A 22,045-nucleotide genomic window follows, 5' to 3' on the forward strand; every position below is an offset into this window, starting at 1 on the left:
CCTGCCTTTGGCCCGGGGCGTGTCCTGGGTCCCGGGATCAAGTCCCACATCAGGCTCCCTTCATGGAACCTGCTTCTCCCTCTGCCTATGTCTCTGCTTCTCTTTCTCTCTCTCTCTCTCTCTGTCTCTCATTAATAAATAAAATCTTTAAAAAAAATTCTTATTCTTCTAAGAATAAGAAATACTATACACATACACACATATATTTCATTTTTCTTTATTTACTTATTTATTTGAGAGAGAGAGAGACAGAGCATGAGCATGAGCAGGGGGAGGAAGCAGTGGAAAGGGAGAAGCAGACTCCCTGCTAAGCAGAGAGCCCAATACAGGGCACGATTCCCAGGACCCTGAGATCATGACCTGAGCTGAAGGCAGATGTTTAACCAACTGGGCCACCCAGGCAACCCAAGAAAGACTATTTTTATGAATACATAAAACATGATTTAAAGTAAAATCATATTTTTCATTTCAATATATTTCTCATTAGAAATCAATTTATTCTGTCTGCTTGCTGGGCTCCTTTGACCTTAGAGTGAAATTATTTCCTACAAAATGAAAGATAAATTTTATTAATTTTATTAATTACTCTTTTAAGTGAAGATCAATCACAATCAATATACCAATATCAAAGAGTATTTTTAAACCTCAGTTCCTATGAAATCACATTTGTCTTATGATTTATAGAATTCTGCAGTAAATAAATTGTGTGTGCCATTCAACACACTCTTAAAAAGTTATACGCACTCATATAATCAGCACCCAGATCAAAAACTAGAACATTATCAGAACCATAATAGTCTTTAGTTAGTTTTGGAGAATTCTTAGCCTTTAGCTCTTCAAATATTGGTTCTGTGTATCTGCTTTTGCCCTGTTCTCTCTCCTCTCCCTGGAACCTTAACCGAGTTCTCTGTACACCCTTTTATCCTTTCTGCTTTCTGGGCTTTGGCCTGATATTTTTTATACAGTTCATTTACCCCCTTCTGCTATGTTCAATCAGCTATCAAACCCATCTACTGAGTTCTTAATTTCAAACACTGCATTTTAAAATAGGAAAACGGAGATGAGCACTGGGTGTTATACTGTATGTTGGCAAATTGAACTCCAATAAAAAAATATACAAAAGAAAGAGAAAAAAAGAAAACAGAAGTTCCCTAAATCCATTTTATCTTGAACCTAATTAAGTATTCAATATAGTTGTTTTCTGTTACATTTTTTTAAAGATATTATTTTTGCGTAATCTCTACACCCAATGTACGGCTCATACCCACGACCCTGAAATCAAGAGTCACAGGCTCTATCTACTGACTGAACCAGCAGGGCCCCTGTTACATTTTTTATTAAAATATTTTCAAAAATACCATTAGTGATTTACAATCTAAATTTAGGAAGTCACCAACTTGCTTTTTATTTTGTTAATAACTATACTCAATATTTTGTTGCAAAATGGGTAAAAATAAGTCTTGGACATTAAAATACCAACTTTAAAAATATTATCCAGTGAAATAAAGCCTGTTGAAAACTTTAAAATGTATAGTTTCCACATATGAAGTTTTGATAACATCAACTTTATAAATACATAAGTATACGTTAGAGCTAATGGAATCTTTTTTTAAGGCTTTATTTTTAAGTAATTTCTATACCCAGTGTCTGGCTCAAATTCACAACCCTAATACTCCACCAACTGAGCCAGCCAGGCACCCCAGCTAATGGACTTTTTAAAAGAAGACTGTTAGATAAGAATTTTTTGGGTAGCCCAGGTGGCTGTTTAATGCTGCCTTCAGCCCAGGGCGTGATCCTGGAGACCCGGAATCGAGACCCACATCGGGCTCCCTGCATGGAGCCTGCTTTTCCCTCTGTCCTGTGTCTCTTTCTGTCTCCCTGTGTCTCTCATGAATAAATATATAAAGTCTTAAAAAAATTTTTTTTTTCCTGGGGCCCCAGGGGTGGCACAGTCGCCTAGGTATCTGACTCCTGATTTCAGCCTAGGTTGTGGTCTCAGAGTCGTGAGATTCAGCCCTACATCAGGCTCCACACAGGGAGAGATTCTTTCTCTCCCTACCCCCATTCCTTCTCTAAATAAATAAATAAAAATTAAAAAAAAATTTTAATGCATTCAAGTGTATATTTAAAATAAGTCTTACTATATGTAAATTAAATTTCAATAAAGCTGATTTTCAAAAAATATCAAAGCAGAACTTTCCCACAAGGGTGGCAAAGGGTTTCCAAAATTCTGACCCTTTGCTCTCAGGCTCACTTGGACAGAGTGGTAGAGAATGACAGTGGAGGGCCACCCAGAGCCAGCCTGCTCTGTCCACCTCAGGGCACACACACAGTCATTTTCTATGAATGCTAGAATTTGAAAGTTGGAAAGCATGACCTAAGGATGTTTCAAATTTTACTTTTTTTTTTTCTTTAGTAATCTCTACACCTAACACGGGGCTCAAATTCATGATCCTGAGATCAAGTGTTTCATGCTCCACCAACTGATCCAGCCAAGCAGCCCTAAGGATATTTTAAAGTAGATCCCCAACCCTGTTCAAACTTTGAAATGAACATTTTATACCTTAAGCACGCTTATCAGTTTCTCTCTCGGTGCCTTCTCTCTCTTTAGAAAGTTGTATAAGTAGATATGAGCATTTGGATTTGATGGGAACTTTTCATCATAGGCATAATTGGTGAGTACCTCTCGGGCTTCATCTCGATCTCCATAGAATTCCAGCATCTATATAAAATAAGTCATAAGGTCTTGGCTAAATTCTTGAAAACAACTGTATGAAAGATAATACACAACTTTCTTGAGGGGTACAAAAATTCATTAAAATGACAAACAGTACTTACTATAAAGGGAACAACAGTCATGCCAGTTTTTGCTTTCACCAGAATGTTACAACTTCTGTGGAACACAGATTACTTACAACAAAGGCCTACATGGGTTTCCATTTCTTCCTTACCACATTTTTGTTACTGAAAAATGCAGCAACTTCAACCTAGGAACTATTCCTATAAGAAATAAAGTCCTCCAAGCAGGGCACACTAGCAACTGAAAAAGACCACATGAAGCAACTGACCTCAGGCCCGACAAAACTGCAGCCACAAACGGAGTGCATGGGAACTAGAACCCCTCTCCTTTCGTTCCCATCCGTACGTGGGAATTCCAATTCACTGGCATGTGGTTTCAGAGATTATCTTTTGACAACATAAATATCATGGTAGCATTCATGAAACTTCCAGAAAGCCAATTATTTTGAAGGCTTATGCCTAGTGCCCCTGCCACGGCTCCCTGTCCTTTCACACGAACTCGGGGATGACACGGCAGCGCACTCTAAACTTCTTAAAAGCCATTAGTCTTCATCCCACAAATTATGACCTATTTTCAGATTTTTGGCCCCTGGTCTTCTCTATTCCACTAAATCATAAAATATCTCCCTGCTTTTCTTCTAAGTTTATTAAGAATTATATAGGATGAATATTTATAAACTATATTGCTATTTATAACTATTTGACCATGACACATTACCCAGTGGCGAAGGAAAAAAAAAAAAAACAGTAACATTTACAGTATATTAGTAAAATAAAAATTATTCAGACCAAAAAGAGACATAGTTTCTTTTTTTAATTTTTAAAACATTTTTGTTTATTTATTTATTTAAAGATTTTAATTTAGGCAATCTCTATACCCAACACGGGGCTTAAACTCACAACCCAGAGATTAAGAGTTGTATTCTCCACTGACTGAGCCAGCCAGGCGCCCCTCTCTTTATTTTTTTATTTTTTTTTTTTTTAAAACTGTATTTGATCATGACTTTTTTTTTTAATTTTTATTTATTTATGATAGTCACACACAGAGAGAGAGAGAGAGAGAGGCAGAGACACAGGCAGAGGGAGAAGCAGGCTCCATGCACCGGGAGCCCGACGTGGGATTCGATCCCGGGTCTCCAGGATCGCGCCCTGGGCCAAAGGCAGGCGCCAAACCGCTGCGCCACCCAGGGATCCCTCTCTCTTTTTTAAAAACAATTTTCTCGGGACGCCTGGGTGGTTCAGCAGCTGAACGTCTGCTTTTGGCCCAGGGCACGATCCCAGGGTCCCGGGTTCGAGTCCCACATCGGGCTCCCTGTGGGGATCCTGCCTGTGTCTCTGCCTCTCTCTGTAAGTCTCTCACGAATAAATAAATAAATCTTTTAAAAATAGAAAATTTAAAAAAAAACAATTTTCTCCGTTTAGTTGCCTTTTGATCAATAAAGATACGGTTTACAACAAAATGAAACTAAGAAAACTTTATACGAAGCCTACTTGCCTCTACATAACTCTTCACAAAAGGGTCCCAAACTCCAGGAGTTTGAATCAATGTACAAAGGTTTACAGACATCTTCCCGCTGTGGTTGAGCATATTCTGGAATGCTGTGTTGTAAGCATAATCCTCTTTATCTGTCCAAAGATAAAAGATTTTTCAAAGTTATTCAGTACTGAGGGCTTTGCTGACGGTAAAAGCAATCAACAAACTATCCACAAGGAAAGTTCAGGCTCCAATGGCTTTGCTAATAAATTCTAACAGAGACTTTTAAAGAATAATTTATAATATTAAATATTTAAAGAATAAAACTAATTCTTCACAAACTTTCCCCACTCCCCGCCCCCCAAAGGACAGAACGGGAGGAAGTGCACACACGGGGAAATTCAAGGATGAATCTAGCTGGTAGCTACGCTGATATTTGTTTTAAATTATTCATCTTATCACGCATTTGTTTTATATACTTTTTTGCGTGTTATGTTTCACACTATTAAAGGTTTAGAAGGAAAGTTAGTCCTTCAAAAGAGACAGCTAATAGAGCAGCCCAGATGGCTCAGCGGTTTAGCACTGCCTTCAGCCCAGGGTGTGATCCTGGAGACCCAGGATCGAGTCCCATGTAGGGCTCCCTGCATGCAGCCTGCTTCTCCTTCTGCCTGTGTCTCTGCCTCTCTCTCTGTCTCTGTGTCTCTCATGAATAAATAAATTAAAAAAAAAAAAAAGAGACAGCTGATAGAAACAAAATCTTTTTATTTTTGGCCACTTTTTGGCCAAAAAAACCCAGCTCTCCCCTCCCATGAAAGGCACTGGTGTTCTCTTCCCAGAGGCTCAACTAAATAAATATAAATATGGATTTGGAAATGAAATCATAAAGGGAAAGTAGGTAAGGAACTATAAAGAAAGAGATTAAAAAAAAAAAAAAAGAAAAAAAGGCAGACCCCTGAGTCAGAATAAGTTGAGTGTGAATTTACCATGGAAGGGGGATTTCCAGTCACCAAGTGCATGAAACCCAAGCAGGACAGGCCATAGCCATGAGAAAAATCCCAAGCCAACACTGAGCATACATTCATGTGTTATGTTCTCATGAGTCTGGTTATACAGAACTAGTCCTAACCTTTTTCTCTTATTAAACAGACATTCAAGGTTAAAGATCATCTAAAGGGCTCCACACATTACTCCATCTTTATCTCTTGTTACAGAACAAAGTGTCAGCTGCAGAAAGGTACTGAATCATCTGCCCATGGAAGAGACAGTACAAATGCCATGTTCCAACTGCTTTAGTCATCAATGTTTGCTTGAGTTCTACCCACCCAGGTGTAAGAAAAAGGTAAATATTGATTTTAAAACTCATCCAATCAATTAATATCAACAAGCCAAAAAAAAATATATCAACAAGCCTTTTTTAAAAGAAATATTACACCAAGCATTATGGAAAGGTTAACAGAATGTTAACAGAAGACATGAGAGATCTGTGACCTCAGAAGACCAATTAATCTAGAAGAAATACAACATAAAATAGACATGAAAAAACTTGGATAATTAAAAAGAGAGAAAGAGCTGAACAATATGGGTTGAACATGCAGCTGACATATGAGGTTTGTGGCATGGAAATCACAGGTCTAATGAGTCCTGCAGGGCAGATGGCATTCTAGATGAGGAGGCAAGCTTATCATAAGATAGCATATCAGAAGTGTCCTGGGAGAGAGCCTACTCAGAGGGAAAGGAATTTTAAGATTAGTAAAGCTACATGCCCAGGAGACAGAGGAAATACTACTTATCAAACATAAGGTTAATATGGAATCACTGCTCATACTTATGACCCAATATATATAGGGACTGAGATTTGGATGGAGGATGAGAAAATGAAAAGGGTTCGTTCTAGAGATGCAATGGAGAAAAACTATACAAAACAAGGAAAATGCAGAGAATCAAATACAAATCTGTGGATAGAGGAGGATAACACCACCATGGGAAGTAAGAGAAAAGGAACTCTGTTTGAGAAATAAGGACACACAACCAATCTTGGTGTGGTCAATCAAGAAAACTGTTATGACCTTTGTATAGAAATAAAATAATTTTACCTTATCCTATTCTCTAAGCATGTTATTCTGATGAATAACATTATAAAGCAGGGGCACCTGGCTGGCTCAGTCAGAAGAGCATGAGACTCTTGATCTCAGGGTCATGGGTTCGAGCACCACAGTGAGTGCAGAGATTACTTAAAAATAAATAAACATCTTGTGCTCACTTCGGCAGCACATGTACTAAAATTGGAATGACACAGAGATTAGCATGGCCCCTGTACAAGGATGACATGCAAATAAATAAACATCATAAAAAAAAATCATAAACTAAACTCCATTCTAAACTTATGGGAAGAAATACTTCTTATATGCAATATCTAATGAAACAAATTTGCAATCTTTCTTAGAAATAATTTTAAAAAGCAATAAATCTAAGATGGACTTAATTTATGAATTATCTAATTTATGTCTGAAAAGTTTGATAAAAACAGAAATACTACAAAGGATGATCAAGAATTTTACATCAGGGACGCCTGGAAGCTCAGCGGTTGTGCATCTGCCTTCAGCTCAGGGCGTGATCCCGGAATCTGGATCAAGTCCCACACTGGGGTCCCTGCGAGGAGCCTGCTTCTCCCTCTGCCTATGTCTCTGCCTCTCTCTCTCTCTCTCTGTGTGTGTGACTATCATAAATAAAAAAAAATAAAAAAAAAAAAGAAAGAAAAGGAAAACCAAAGCTGGTGGCATCAAAATTCCAGACTTCAAGCTCTATCATAAAGTTGTAACCATCAAGGCAGTATGGTACTGGCACAAGAAACAGACATATAGATCAATGGAACAGAATAGAGAATCCAGAAATGGACCCTCCACTCTATGGTCAACTATTCTTCAATGAAGCAGGAAAAAATATCCAATGGAAAAAAGATACTCTTCAACAAATGGAATTGGGAAAATTGGCATTGGGAAAATTGGACAGCCACAGGCAGAAGAATGAAACTGGACCATTTTCTTACACCATACATAAAAATAGACTCAAAATGGATGAAAGACTTAGCTAAATGTAGAGACAGGAATCCATCAAAATCCTAAAGGAGAACTACAGGCAGCAATCTCTGTGACCTTAGCCGCAGCAACTGCTTACTAGGGATCTCTCTCCAAAGGCAAGGGAAACAAAGGCAAAAATGAACTATTGGAACTTCATCCAGATAAAAGGCTTTTTTGCACAGCAAACAAAACCAAAAGACAACTGACAGAATGGGAGAAGATATTTGCAAATGTCTTCTCAAATAAAGGGCTAGTATCCAAAATCTATAAAGAACTTACCAAACTCAACATCCAAAGAATAAATAATCCAATCAAGAAATGAGCAGAAGACATGAATAGGCATTTCTCCAAAGAAGACATACAAATGGCCAACACACATGAAAATATGTTCAACATCACTCAGCATCAGGGAAATGCAAATCTAAACCACAATGAGATACTACCACACAATGGCTAAAATTAACAAGTCAGGAAAAACAACAGATGTTGGTGAGGATTTGGAGAAAGGGGAACCCTCTTAACACTGCTGGTGGGAATGTAACTGGTACAGCCACTCTGGAAAACAGTATGGAGATTCCTCAAAAAATTGAAAATAGAGCTACTCTATGATCCAGCAATTGCACTACTAGGTATTTACCCCAAAGATACCAATGTAGTGATCCGAAGGGGCACCTACACCCCAATGTTTATAGCAGTAATGTCCACAAAAGCCAAACTATGGAAATAACCCAAATATCCATTGACAGATGAATGGATAAAGAAGATGTGGTATATATACACAATAGAATGCTACTCAGCCATAAAAAAAAAAAAAAAAAAAAAAAAAGAAAGAAAGAAAAAAGAAATCTTGCATTTGCAACACCATGGATGGAACTAGAGAGAATTATGCTAAGTGAAATAAATCAATCAGAGAAAGATAATTATATGATCTCACTCATATGTGGAATTTAAGAAACAAACCAGAAGATTATAGGGGAAGGGAGAGAAAAATAAAACAATATGAAATCAGAGAGGGAGACAAACCATAAGAGACTCTTAACTCTAGGAAACAAACTGAGGGCTGTGGGAGGGAGGTGGAGGGATGGGGTAACTGGATGATTAATTAAAAAAAAATCCTAACAGTCTCATCGACACAAGAAGCACACTCCTCTTCACTCACCAAGCCTAGACAATTCCATCTTGTTTTTAGACCAAGTATAATACTGTAAAAGCCCTTTATAGGCCTGAATAAGATTGATTAACACTTCCTGGGAAGCTGACTTTTCACCGTATCTCCATGTCTCCGCATGACTGAGATTTCTATTTGCGTCTTCAAACATTCCATGATGCAGAAGGTATAATGCATGTTGTAAGGAGATCTGAAACAATAATAAGAAAAAGCCCAAATAGGTCATTAGATATTCATTATCCAAAAACTCAGTGAATATATATGCTAGGCTAAGACCTTGGTAAGGCACAGATGATATAACAACACTGTCATCAAAAATGTCAATTTAGCAAAGAGGAAAGATACATGAAATAACATTATGTAAATAAGCTAAATTACATAAATTTACAGAAGACAGTGTGATCTGGTGACAGACAGTCCTGGCTCAGATACTACCTAAAGTTAATAAACCTGAGTATGTTACTTGCTTTTGTGAGTCTTATGGGTTATAGGGAACAATTATTAACTCTTCAGAAGGCTGTTATGAGGACTAAATGAGATAATATTTGCATACTACCTAGTACCTACTTTGGCCCATAGCAGGTGATCAATGACTGATTTTATACATGTCACATAAGCTCAGAGAAAACATCTTAAGAAGGAGTACCAAAGAATGGCACTGGTTCAGATGGAAAAGTGAATGCCTGATACAGAAGCAGTAAGATTAAATACACAAAGGTCGGGAGGACACTTAGAAGGGGAATAATGGAAGTACAGCTAATCATGTGAGTAAAGTCAGAGTTCAAGGCCTTCATCGCAAACCAATGCAACAATTTCTCAACTGGTTTCTTCAACCCTGTCCCCCCTACAATCCACCTTCCACGTGGTTGTCAAAGAAATCTCATTTATATAAAACCCCTCAATGGCTCCCATTGCCTACAGGATAAAATCTTAAGTTCCATAGGGATGGCACAGAGGGTCCAGCTGACTCCTCCTGGCTTCTACTCAATCGACTTTTAAAGTAACGAAAGCACTGGATAGAGGGCTATCAAACTCTCATCAATGCCTGCCATGCCTGTTCACCCTCTTTCCTAATAGGCCCAGGTAACACCCACTTGCTTTTTCAGCCTCATCTGAAGCATCACTCATTTGCTCACAGCACTCTCCCGATTCTAGAGAGCTGATCATTCCCCTCTTTTGCCTTCTCACTGCATCTGGCATTTCTACTCTGTACCCACAATTTATTCCATGTACATGCCTGTCTCCCTCTACAGCAAGGAATATGTCTGGAAAATAGCAGTAAGTGTTTTTTTTAAAACTATTAACAAGAAATGCTTCATTGCCTATCCTAATTATCACCCTCAGACCCTAAAGTGTGAAGTAAGGTTCCTTTCAGATTTCTTCACTTCAATTGAATAGATTGTATGGGCTTCAAAGAACCCAACCAATAATATAGTTAAGATTTGACCCTCCCTCCCCAGTCAAATGGCTACCCAGTTTGTTCTTGAAAGAACAGAAGGGAACATACATTAAGACAGGCCATTCCTTTTTCCAACTGCTCAGTTGGAAATTTCTTCGTTAAGCAGAACCTTAAGCCGCTTCCATTTAAATTCTACTTATAGTATACCTGGGCTACTAGAGAATAAGATCATAAGAGAGCATGTGACACATAAGTGGAAATTCAGAAAAATTTCTTCTAATAAGAATCTTAATCTGGGGGAAACCTTTCTTCAAATTAAGCAAGCAGTGAGAATGTAAGATGGTGCAAAGTTAAATGTAGAGTTAATCTTTTTATATTTTATATTTACTTATATACATCTTTCTATATACATTTTTGTATAAAACATGACCCAGCAATTCGACTCCTAGGTATGTATATACTCAAAGGAATTCAAAATAGGAACTCAAACAGATACTTGTCTTTTGTTTTTGCTTTGTTTTGTTTTAGATTTTATTTATTTATTTATGAGAGACACAGAGAGAGAGAGGCAGAGGGAGAAGCAGGCTCCATGTAGGGAGCCTGATGCAGGACTTGATCCCAGGACTCCAGGATCACGCCCTGGGCCAAAGGCAGGTGCTCAACCGCTGAGTCACCCAGCATCCCTCTCAAACAGATACTTGTATACCAATGTTCACTCTGGCACTATTCACAATAGCAAAAAGGTTGAAACAACCCAACCACAGATGGATAGCAAAATGTGATAGGTACAGACAACAGAATGCTAATAAGTCATAAAAAAAGCCATAAAAAGTTGTACAATATAAATATAAATAAATCTTGAAAATACTATGTTAAGCAAAAGAAGCTAAACATAAAAGAACTAATACTACGTGATTCCACTTACATAAAATACTGAGAATAGGTAAATTCATAAACAGAGAACAGATTAGAGGTTACCAGGGGTTGGGAAGAGGAAACAGGGAGTAATTGCTTAATGGGTACAAAGTTTACATTTGGATGATGAAAAAGTTTTGGAAATGCTGGTGATGGTCACATGACACTGTGAGTTTATTAGTGCCACTGAGTTGTACACTTATACTCGTTAAAATAAGGTATTTTATGTTATATGTATTTTACTGCAATAAAAAAATTGGAAAATAGGAAAAATAAAAACAAAACAAAAAAAGAACCACTGAATACTATTTAGGTTTTGCAGGCCATATGGCCTCTGTCACAACTACTCAACTCAGTTATCTGTCATGCTAAAAGCAGCTATGAAATGAATGGGTGTGGCTATGTTTCAATAACTTTATGTAGAGATATTGGGGGAAAAAAAGTAAAGCATTTAAAATCTTATTGAAAAAGTGCTCTTTTAGTCAAACATATACCATAAAGAGGGAGATATCTAACACTGGAAACATCTCAATGCTTTTGGATGAGACTCTAATTTAAAAAAAAAAAAAAATTAGGAGACGAAGTTCCACCTACACCTTAGGAATATTAACACATTTTTATGAATGGATTAGGGTTAATATTGCTAAAATATTCATACTATGCAAGCCATCTATAAAATCAACATAATCCTGTCAAAAGTCCAGTGGCATTTTTCACAAAAATAGAAAAAAACGATCCTAAAATGTGTATGGAACCACAAAAGACCCCAAATAGCCAAAGCAATCCTGAGAAAGAACAAAGAAGCTGGAGGCATCACACTTCCTGATTCAAACTATATCATAAATCTATAGTAATTAAAGCAGTATGGCATTCACATAAAAACAGACACACAGGCCAACAAATAAAGCCTGTAATAAAAAGCCCAGAAATAAAACCACACATCTATGGTCAACTAATATTTGACAAGGAAGCCAAGAATACTCAAGGGAGAAAAGAAATCTCTTTAATAAAAGGTGCTGGGAAAATGGGATATTCTCAAAATAATGAAACTGGTCCTGTATCTTATACTATTCACAGAAACTAACTCAAAATGAATTAAAGACTTAAATGTTAAGACATGAAATCATAAAACTCCAAGAAGAAAACAGGAAAAAAAGGTCCTCAACATTGGTGTTGGCAATGATTTTTTTTTAAATATGACACCAAAAGCACAAAAGCAACAAAAGCAAAAGTCAACAAATGAAGCTATATTAGCCTAAAAGGCTTCTGTACAGCAAGAGAAATAATCAACAAAATGAAAAGGTGGTCTATGAAACGGGAAAAAATATCTATAAGTTATATATCTGATATGCAGTTAATATCCAAAATAAGTAAGGAATTCATACAATTCTACAGCAAAAAACCCCAGGGGCACCTGGCTGCCTCAGTCAGTGGAGCATGAGACTCTTGATCTCAGAGTTGTTGAGTTTGAGCCCCGTGTTGGATGTGGAGATCACTTAAATTTAAAAATTTTTTAAATATATATTTTTAAATATCCAATTTAAAAAATGGGCAGAGAACCTAAATAGAGATTTCTCTAAAGAAACACAATTGGCCAAGTACATAGAAAGCTGTTCAACATCACCAGCCATCAGGGAAATGCAAATCAAAAACAGAATGAGAGGGATCCCTGGGTGGCGCAGCGGTTTGGCGCCTGCCTTTGGCCCAGGGCGCGATCCTGGAGACCCGGGATCGGGTCCCACATCGGGCTCCCGGTGCATGGAGCCTGCTTCTCCCTCTGCCTGTGTCTCTGCCTCTCTCTCTCTCTCTGTGTGACTATCATAAATAAATAAAAAATAAAAAAAAAAAAAAAAAAAAAAAAAACAGAATGAGATACCAGCTCACATTTATCAGATATCACTATTAACAAAACAAGAGGTAACAAATGCTGGCTAAGATGTGGAGAAAATATAACTCCTATACCCTGTTGGTGAGACTGTAAATACAGCCACCAAGGAAAATAATATACAGGCTTCTCAAAAAAACTAAAAGTAGAACTACATATCATTTAGCAATTCTACTTCTGGGTCTATATCCAAAGGAAATGAAACCAGTATCTTGAAGAGATTTCTATACTCTCATGTTCACTGCAGCATTATTCACAATAGCCAAGACATGGAAACAAACTTGGGGTCTATAAGATGTCATATAGGTCTACATAAACACAATGGAATATTATTCAGTAATTTAAAAAAAAAAGGAAATCCTGCCATTTTAACATGAATGGAACCTCGGAGCATTACGTTCAGTGAAATTAAGTCAGAAAAACACAAATATTGTATGATCTCACCACCTACATGTGGAATTTAAAAACATCAGACTGCGAGAGAGTAGAATGGTGGTAAAGGGGTGGAGAAAATGGGAGATGTAGGTCAAAAGGTACAAACTTACAGTTAAAGATGAGTAAGTTCCAGAGATCTAATGTATGGAATGGTAACCATAATCAGTAACAATGGATCATATACTTGAAAGTTACTGTAACAGTAGAGCTTGAATGGTCTCGCCATAGCAACAATAAAGTGGTATACATGAGGTGAAGGACGTGTTAACCTTATGTGGTAAACATTTCACAATATACACATGGATCAAGTCATCACACTATACACCCTAAGCTCACACAATATATACTATTTTCCAAATTCAAATTCCAAATTTATTTTAGCTCTTTCCTTTTTGCAAAGGCATCAGTTCCTAGAGAAATGAAATGACGTAAGCAGAGATGTTAGAATTTGGCCCAGCGCCATAATGAAACACAAGTGCCATCTCTCAAGGACTGGTTTTGGCAGCCAGAGATATACAAAGAGAAGGTATTTTCTCTCAGAGAACAAGGTAGGCAGCAGGAAATTGAGATGCAAATGGCTTTTAAAATGTGACTTCCTTTCAGCCTCCTTTATTTATCCAGGTGTCTCACCCATTTCCATGCCTTTTACATTATTACCTACCTATCCCTCAAACTATTTTTTAAAAAATGAACATTGCAAATGTAAATTCACAAAGCCTGCATTCTCACCTTTAAGTAATTCATGACACCAATATTCTTCATCCTGTCAGCAAAGGTATTGAAAGTCTCCATGTTGCTTTTGGGATGATAAAACAGAATTTCACTTCCAAGCTTCCAAATAATCTATCAAAACAGAAGTTACTAATAAAAATGTAAAATCCGTACCTTAACAAATTTCTAAGAATGCTATTTTTGTTCTGTTTACAACCTATAATTCATTTTCCCAAATAACACTCCTGTCAACATTTTACTGTTTTTTATTTCACCCAATAAAACTAAATACTTTATCTTACGCAAGAAAGTTTTTTTCCAATTAAATTAAAATACCAGATGGCTATACTAGTGCCACTTTAAAGGTAGTAGTCTAAAGAAGGTAGTCTATTGAAGACAGAATTTTTAATTAGTATGGGGCAAGAATATTAAGGTCAGAAAACTTGGTTCTTCACTGCTCTTGGTCTCATCTTTATTATCCACAAAATGAGAGCAACAGACTAGATGTTTCCTGAGACATCATTAAGCTCTGTAACTACTGACTATACTTAACCTATATTTAGAACTACAACTTAAAATTTGTCATCGGCTACAGCCAAATTTTAATAAAGTATGTTTTCTCTCCAGAGCACCAGAACTTTGATGATAGAACTTGGAGCCCTTCTTTTTCATGGGGGCGAAAGTCTATTTCTTTTGCCCCAATTTAAAGTATTCCATTATTGACCTTAAAAGTAAATTTAAGAGAATTTTAAATCAATTCTTTCTGTGAACAGACATAATAGTTGTTTGGTATAATCATAATACTTACCTTCCCAACTCAGAAAAAAAAAAAGAGGTTAAGATTTCCTTTGTAGAATAACCAAACTATAGTCTCTGGAGCTTAAAGAAAATTTGTAGATTTTCTACCACAGCTGTTCTTAAACCTAGTTATGTGTAAGAATTACCGAGGACACTTGTTAAATATAAATATTCTGATTCAGTATCAAGAATCTGTATTTTCAACAAAAGCCCTAGCTAATTCAAAAAGAGGCAGATGGGGCACCTGGGTGGCTCAGTCAGTTAAGTGGCTGACTTTGGCTCAGGTCATGATCTCAAAGTCCTGGAATCAAGCCCCACTTTGGTGGGGTGGGGAGTGGGGGGGAATTCATGATGCTCAGCAGGGAGTCTGCTTCTCCCTCCCCCTGTCCCCCCACTCATATTCCCTCTCTCTCCTCTCTCTCAAAATGAATAAAATCTTAAAAAAAAAAAAAAAGAGGCAGACAAGTGTCTGAAAACCAAGGATTCAAATCCTTCATTTTATAATACAATTTTGAAAAGAACCTAACCTATAAACTTGCCCAGTGTTTAATAGATGCACAGTAGCTTTGTCCATAAACTAAATTTTTAACCAATAATTAATTTTTTTTCTCTCAGATTTTATTTTGGCTCCACTAAATTATCTAATTGATGCAATGCTTACTGTACTAGTCAGAGCTACTTGAGATATTCATGTGAAGTTATTTATGGGTAAACTGTGTATTACTGAAGAAATTTATAAGTGTATTCTAGGCCCTGTTCTAGATCCCTCCTCTCATGAAATTTACATTCTATTGTAGAGAGACAATAACCAAGAAATAGAATAATTAAATTGCAAGTACTGTGGGAAAAGAATGGAGCAGGCAAAAGGAATCAGGAGTGACTGCTGGAAAGTGGAGAGAGGTGGTATGGAGCTGCAATTTTAAACAGTCCCTGGAGGCCTTGCTGAAAATGAGACTTGATGGATAACCAATAGTGGTATCTGAAGAAAGACCCTTCCGAGTAAAGGAACAGCTAAGGCAAAGGCAATCAGACAAAAGTACAGACGGCCTGTTCAAGCAAGAACAAGGAGCTAGTGAGTTTGGAGGAAAAAATAAAACAAATATCTGAGTAACAGGAAATGAGGTCAGAGAGGTCAAAGGGGGACAGGGAGTGAGCAGACCATACAGAACTTGCTGGCAGTCATAAGGACTTTGGCTTTTCTCTGAGTGAAATGGGAAGTCATTACAGTTTCCAGAACAGAAGTGACATGATCTGGCTTGTGTTTTAAAAGGATCATGCTGCATCATTAGCCACTGGGGAAATACAAATCAAAACCACAATGAGATACCACTCCCCAACCACTAGCACAGCCTTTATCAGGAAGACACAGTAACAAAAGCTGGCAAGCCTGTGGAGAAATTGGAACCCTCACAGATTGCTGGGGGGTAGGGAGCGGATGTAAAATGGTGCAGCCACTTTGGAAAACCATCTGGTAGTTCCTCAAGAGGTTAAACACAATTACTGTATGACCCAGAACTCCACTCTCAGGTACATACCCAAGAGAAATTTCAACCAACATCCCCAACAAAAGTGTGCACGTGAATGTTCATAGCAGCATTAATCATAACCAAAAAGTGCAAACAACTCAGATGTCTAACAACTGATGAAGCGATACATAAAATGTGATGGAATATTACTTTGCAATAAAAAGGAGTGAAATACTGGGGCACCTGGGTGGCTCAGTCAGTTGAGCATCCAACTCTTGATTTTGGGTCAGACCATGATCTCTCATGAGATCGAGTCCGGCACTGGACTCTGCTCAGAGTGAAGTAAGCTTCTCTCTCTTTTTTCCTCCCCCCACCCCAACACACATGGACTCTCTTGTTCTAAAATAAATTACAAAAGAAAATGAAAGGAATGAAATACTAATACATATTGCAATGAAGCTAAACTTGAAAGCATTATGTCTGGAGGAAAAAAGTCATGTACAAAGGTTGTATATTATAAAATTCACTTACATGGAATATCCAGAATAGCAAGTAGATTAGTGGTTGGCTAGGGAATGGGGTAACGAAGGGAGGAATAGTGAGTGACCTCAAGTGAGCATAGGGTTATTTGGGGGTGGGAGGGAGCAAAAATGTTTGAAATTCAGATTGTGGTAATGGCTGCACATCTCTGTGAATATATGAAAAAATACTGAATTGTACAATTTAAATGTGTGAACTGTATGTGTTAATCATAAAACCGTTTTTTTAAAAGGATCACCCTGGTCACTATGTTGAAAAGAAACTGGGGGGGGCACAGGATGGCAAGCAGTCATCTAAGTGAGGGGACAGTGGCTTGGATCAGCATGCGGCAATGCAGGGGTGAGAGGTATTTGGACTGAATTTTTTTTTAAAGATTTTATTATTTGAGAGAGAATGAGAAGCGAGTGAGTGAGCACGCATGAGGTAGGGAAGGGGCAGAGGGAGGGAGAAGCAGACATCCCACCAAGCAGGGAGCTCAACGTGTGTGCTCAAGCCCAGGACCCTGGGCTCGTGACCTGAGCTGATGTCAAACACTTAACTGAATGAGCCACCCAGGCACCCCTCAGACTGAATTTTGAAAGTAGAGCCAACAGGACTTTTTCATGGTTTGGATAAGGGGGCATAAAAGAAAGAGAACTTAAGAATCTGCCGCCCTTCCCCCCCCCCCAAAAAAAAAAGCAACAAAAACAAAACAATAAAAAGAATCTGGCCCCAGTGATTAGATACATAAAATAACCATCACCTGAGATGAGGAAAATTAGGTTTGATGGTGAAGATCAGAAGACCTATTTTATGTTATTGTGACAGGATTGTTCACTATCCAAGTGGTGATGTGGGATATGAATGCTGGGATATGGGAACATGGACATGAAGAGATGTCAGGGCCAGATATACAATTGGGAATCGTCCACCATATAGACTAAATTTAAGGACATGAAACTGAATGAGATCATCAGAAGTGAGTTCAGATAGAGAAGAAGACTAAAGATTGAGTCAAAAGGCCGAGAGACAAAGAGCATTCGCAGAATGAGGCTGAGGAAAGCCAGTGAGGTGAGAGAAAACTGAGAGAGATGCTGTAGTGTACTGGAAGCCAGATGAAGAAAGTTTATCACACAGGAGGGAGTGATCTACAGTCTTAAATACTGCTGATGGAGCAAGTTCTATGAGCACTGAGAACTGGGCACTGTTGACCTTGACAAAGTAATCTGGAAGAAGTGTTGATGCTGGTGATCAGGGGAGCCTAACTGGAGAGGGCTTAGAACAAGTATTCAGTCTTTTAAGGGGTTTTGCTGAAAGTGGAAATGGGATAATTGGGCACACCTGTGGAGGAAGTGGGGGTCAAGAGATGATTTTAAGATGGAAGACATAATATGTTTGTATGGGGATAGGAAACATTCTACAGAGAGGGGGGGAAATGATACAGGGAGAGAAGAATTATTGGAAGATATGAATAGTGGGGAATATGAGAGTTTAGAGTTCACACTTTTGAGTTTCCTTTAAAATCTTAATATTTTGGGAATCCCTGGGTGGCTCAGTGGTTTGGTGCCTGCCTTTGACCCAGGGCATGATTCTGTAGTCCCAGGATCAGGTTCCGCATCGGGCTCCCTGCATGGAACCTGCTTCTCCCTCTGCCTCCCTTTCTATGTGTCTCTCATGAATAAATAAATAAAATCTAAAAAAAAAAAAAAAAAAAATCCTAATAAGTAGGGACACCTGGGTGGCTCAGCGGTTTAGTGCCTGCCTTCGGCCCAGGGTGTGATCCTGGAGTCCCCCCGATCGAGTCCCACATCGGGCTCCCTGCATGGAGCCTGCTTCTCCCTCTGCCTTTGTCTCTACCTCTCTTTCTATGCCTCTCATGAATAAATAAATAAAATCTTTAAAAAAAAAATCCTGATAAGTAAAAGAAGTGTGAGAAACAATGTTCCAATACAAACTCTCCACCCAAAACTACTTTTAATAGCTTTTAGAAGAATTTGAGATCCTGCAAATGCCATTCAGGGACCAGCTTAGGCAGAAACTCAAGTATCTGTGATCTCCTCCAGCAGACTCACACTTCACTTACCTCAGGTGCGGCCTGCCTCTTGTAGCTATCTGAATCTTCCAAGATCTGAAAATAACTGTGCATGTATTCTGCAGCTTGCTGCCACTGGTGCTTCAGCAGAGCTTCTTGAATAAAACTCAAACAAGCACTTGTTGTCTGAGCAAAATCCTTCTCTTTTTTCCCTCCAGTTGCTACAGATTAAAGAGAAAAGTCTTTAACCACAGTGATTCCAATTCAAGTTTAAAAAACTTACTTCTGATAAGCAGAAGTTTTATCGAGTGGAACAGCAGTTATAACTTAACAGGCCATCCCTAATATCAAAGCAAGCTTTACTTGAAACAAACTTTTCCACACTATTTTGACTAGTCTTAGCAAATGAAAAAAAATGTCTAATTTGGAGATACCTAATTTGATATTTTTGGGCTACCAGAGTACCAGAGGCTCCAAATCTGACTCAATCATCCTTTTATCTTTGCACTCAACAATCTGTATAATATCTCCCAAAGAGGGCCCCAAAAGCAAGACCCAAATATTTTGAATGGGTAAAAATCATTAGGTTATCCTAGACAAGCATGGTCTTTACTACCTAGCAGCGTTCTAAAAACTCCAAAAGGTAGAGTTTTTATTTTTCAAGTTCCCAGTAACTGAAATGATATTTAACATTTAATGATATTAAATACAAATGGGATTTAACAGTTATAGACATTAGCATTTATATCTCTAAAGTATGGACAATCTTCATGTTAAGAATATTTGGACTTAGTTACAACCCCGTTTTAGGAGTGACTGGTTGCACACTGCCACCTCTTCTTCTCTTTCCACACCACCATAGGACCCCTATAGGCCAGCAGGTCTTCCATCAAGGGTACCCTGACCCCTGGGAATACACAGACACATAGAGGCACTGTGCAAAGATAGTTTGAGAGAAATCAACTTGCAGATCTTCACTTTCCTCATACTCTTTCCTAAAATTAATCTCCTAGAGAATTGTTCTACAGTCAAGGCTGCACAACTGAAATCATTATATATTACCTTAAGGTGAGAATATAAGGGTAAATATTGAGAAAGTGAATGACTACAACACACCCTTTTGCAAGTCGGGTGGTTTCCAAGTCTTTGCTATCAAAAGTGTGGGGGACACCTGGGTGGCATAGTCGAGCACATAGTCAGCTGAGCATTGCACTCCTGATTTTAGCTCAGGTCATGATCTAAGGGTCCTAGGATCAAACCTAGCATCAGACTCTGCCCTCAGCTGGGGACTCTCTCACCCTCTCCCTCTCTCCTCAGGCTCTCCCTGGCCTGCTCTCCTGGTGCACGCTCAGCTCGCTCTCTCTCGCTCTTTCTCTCTAAAATAATAAATCTTTTTTTTTTTTAAGTGTGGAAGGGCCGAATAATTCTTTATAATAGATCCCTACACAATTTCATCATGAGTTCTTCAAAAATTCAAAAACCTTATACACTGCTATGATTACACTCTATCTGGTGCCATCTACTTACTTATGTAACTAAGAGTTCTCAGAAATGTATCAATGAAAACAAAATAGAACCAGAGCTAAATCTTTTCTCACTCTGGAAATACATATATTCCTTCACAGATATTTAAAATAATTGGAAAAAAATGATAACCTTATTTTTTAAATTTTTATTTGTTTAAAGAATTTATTTATTCATGAGTGCCATGGAGAGACAGAGGCAGAGATACGGGCAGAGGGAGAAGCAGCCTCCATGCAGGGAGCCCAATGTGGGACTCGATACTGAAATTCTAGGATTATGCCCTGGGCCGAAGGCAGATGCTTAACTGCTGAGCCACCCAGGCATCCCAACCTTGTTTATTTTATTAAAATAAAGAAGCAATAAAAATTTACTTTTAATCAAATTTTAACACAACTTTTAATACTTATGTTTTCATCAGCTGTGTACAATTATTAATTACGATGTCTCACCCCAGACAAAATTTTAATACTTTAAGCCTTATCGGATATTAACAAAAAATAATTAAAAGTAGATACATAGCTTTATTGCAAAGATAAAAATATGAAAGGAAAATAAACTAGTATAAAATCTCCATCACTTAAAATCTTTTTCATAAATATTTTTAAATGGATGATGAAAGGCATATCACATTCCTATGTTCTTTAGATTTCACTGGATATATTTGTAAAAGTAGTAAATGAATTTCATTTAAAAATGGCAACCTATAGTGGAAATTATATCTTTTGCGACTATTAAACTTACAATTTTTATTATTTTTTTTGTTTTATTTTTTTTAAACTTACAATTTTTAGATGGTATCTCAAAACCGTGCAAAGCAATATGTGATTTTTTAAAAAAGAGGATATGGGAGCAAAACAGATTTGAAGACTACTGCTCTACAATAGTGCTTCTCAAACTTTTTAAAAATACACACAGAAAAAAAAAAAAAAAAAAAAAACACAGATCTGGGATCCTTGCCTGGCTCAGTGGTTTAGCGCCTGCCTTCAGCTCAGGGCGTCATCCTGGAGTCCCCAGATCGAGTCCTGCATCAGGCTCCCTGCATGGAGCCTGCTGCTCCCTCTGCCTGGGTCTCTGCCTCTCTCTGTCTCTCATGAATAAATAAATAAAATCTTAAAAAAAAAAAAATACACACAGATCACCTGGCGATCCTGATGCTTACTGTTCAGTGTGTGCTCCTACAAACAAAAGCCTTACCATCCCTGGGGATCTTATCAGAAATGCAGAATAATATGCCCCACCCAGCTCTCTGAATAAGAAGCTACATTTAGCAAGATCTACACACAAGCTGCCCAGGACTAATAGCAACACCAGGGAGGTAGTCTGGGAAAATGACAAAACACCTCTCCCTTAAAACCTCATTTATTGGGATCCCTGGGTGGCGCAGCGGTTTAGCGCCTGCCTTTGGCCCAGGGCGCAATCCTGGAGACCCGGGATCGAATCCCACATTGGGCTCCCGGTGCATGGAGCCTGCTTCTCCCTCTGCCTGTGTCTCTGCCTCCCTCTCTCTGTGTGACTATCATAAATAAATAAAAATTAAAAAAAAAAAAAACTCATTTATTCACATAAAGGAGGACTGACCTCAGGCCAAGCTCCCATCTACCCCTCAAGTTTTCACTACTCAGAATGGAAATTGGACTTTAGACTAGTGTCCTTACATCCTTGGAAAATTCTCCTTCTGTCTTCCAAATTAGCCTAGTTACCCTACTAATATCTCTCACTTCATTCTTTATGAGCAAAAGATTATCCTATTTGTTGCCAATACACTTTCAAAACTAATTGCCTAGGAAAAGAAATTTTGAGGTACAAAAATGTACAGAATGAGGTACAATAAAGAACAAGTGCC

General features: G+C 38.0%; 1 protein-coding gene and 1 non-coding gene across 5 annotated transcripts in view; one reads left to right on the forward strand and one right to left on the reverse strand.

The window, feature by feature from the left end:
* Positions 1 to 22,045, reverse strand: part of TAF1A (TATA-box binding protein associated factor, RNA polymerase I subunit A) — a 31,959-nt gene that overhangs the window by 7,301 nt on the left and 2,613 nt on the right. For all 4 annotated transcript variants that reach the window (XM_049106975.1, XM_025420951.3, XM_049106977.1 and 1 more), the window contains exons 3-7: positions 18,730 to 18,899; positions 13,882 to 13,995; positions 8,510 to 8,708; positions 4,295 to 4,425; positions 2,564 to 2,722 (exon numbers count right to left, since the gene is read on the reverse strand). In XM_049106975.1, coding sequence (XP_048962932.1) covers positions 2,564 to 2,722; positions 4,295 to 4,425; positions 8,510 to 8,708; positions 13,882 to 13,995; positions 18,730 to 18,899 — 773 coding nt within the window. The remainder of the gene's footprint in view (positions 1 to 2,563; positions 2,723 to 4,294; positions 4,426 to 8,509; positions 8,709 to 13,881; positions 13,996 to 18,729; positions 18,900 to 22,045) is intronic.
* LOC112643277 (U6 spliceosomal RNA) lies at positions 6,526 to 6,630 on the forward strand. Its single transcript, XR_003125753.3, has one exon. It is a non-coding gene; the product is annotated as a U6 spliceosomal RNA (small nuclear RNA).

This window comes from Canis lupus, chromosome 38 (genome assembly GCF_003254725.2).
Source record: "Canis lupus dingo isolate Sandy chromosome 38, ASM325472v2, whole genome shotgun sequence".
Classification (NCBI taxonomy): Eukaryota; Metazoa; Chordata; class Mammalia; order Carnivora; family Canidae; genus Canis; species Canis lupus.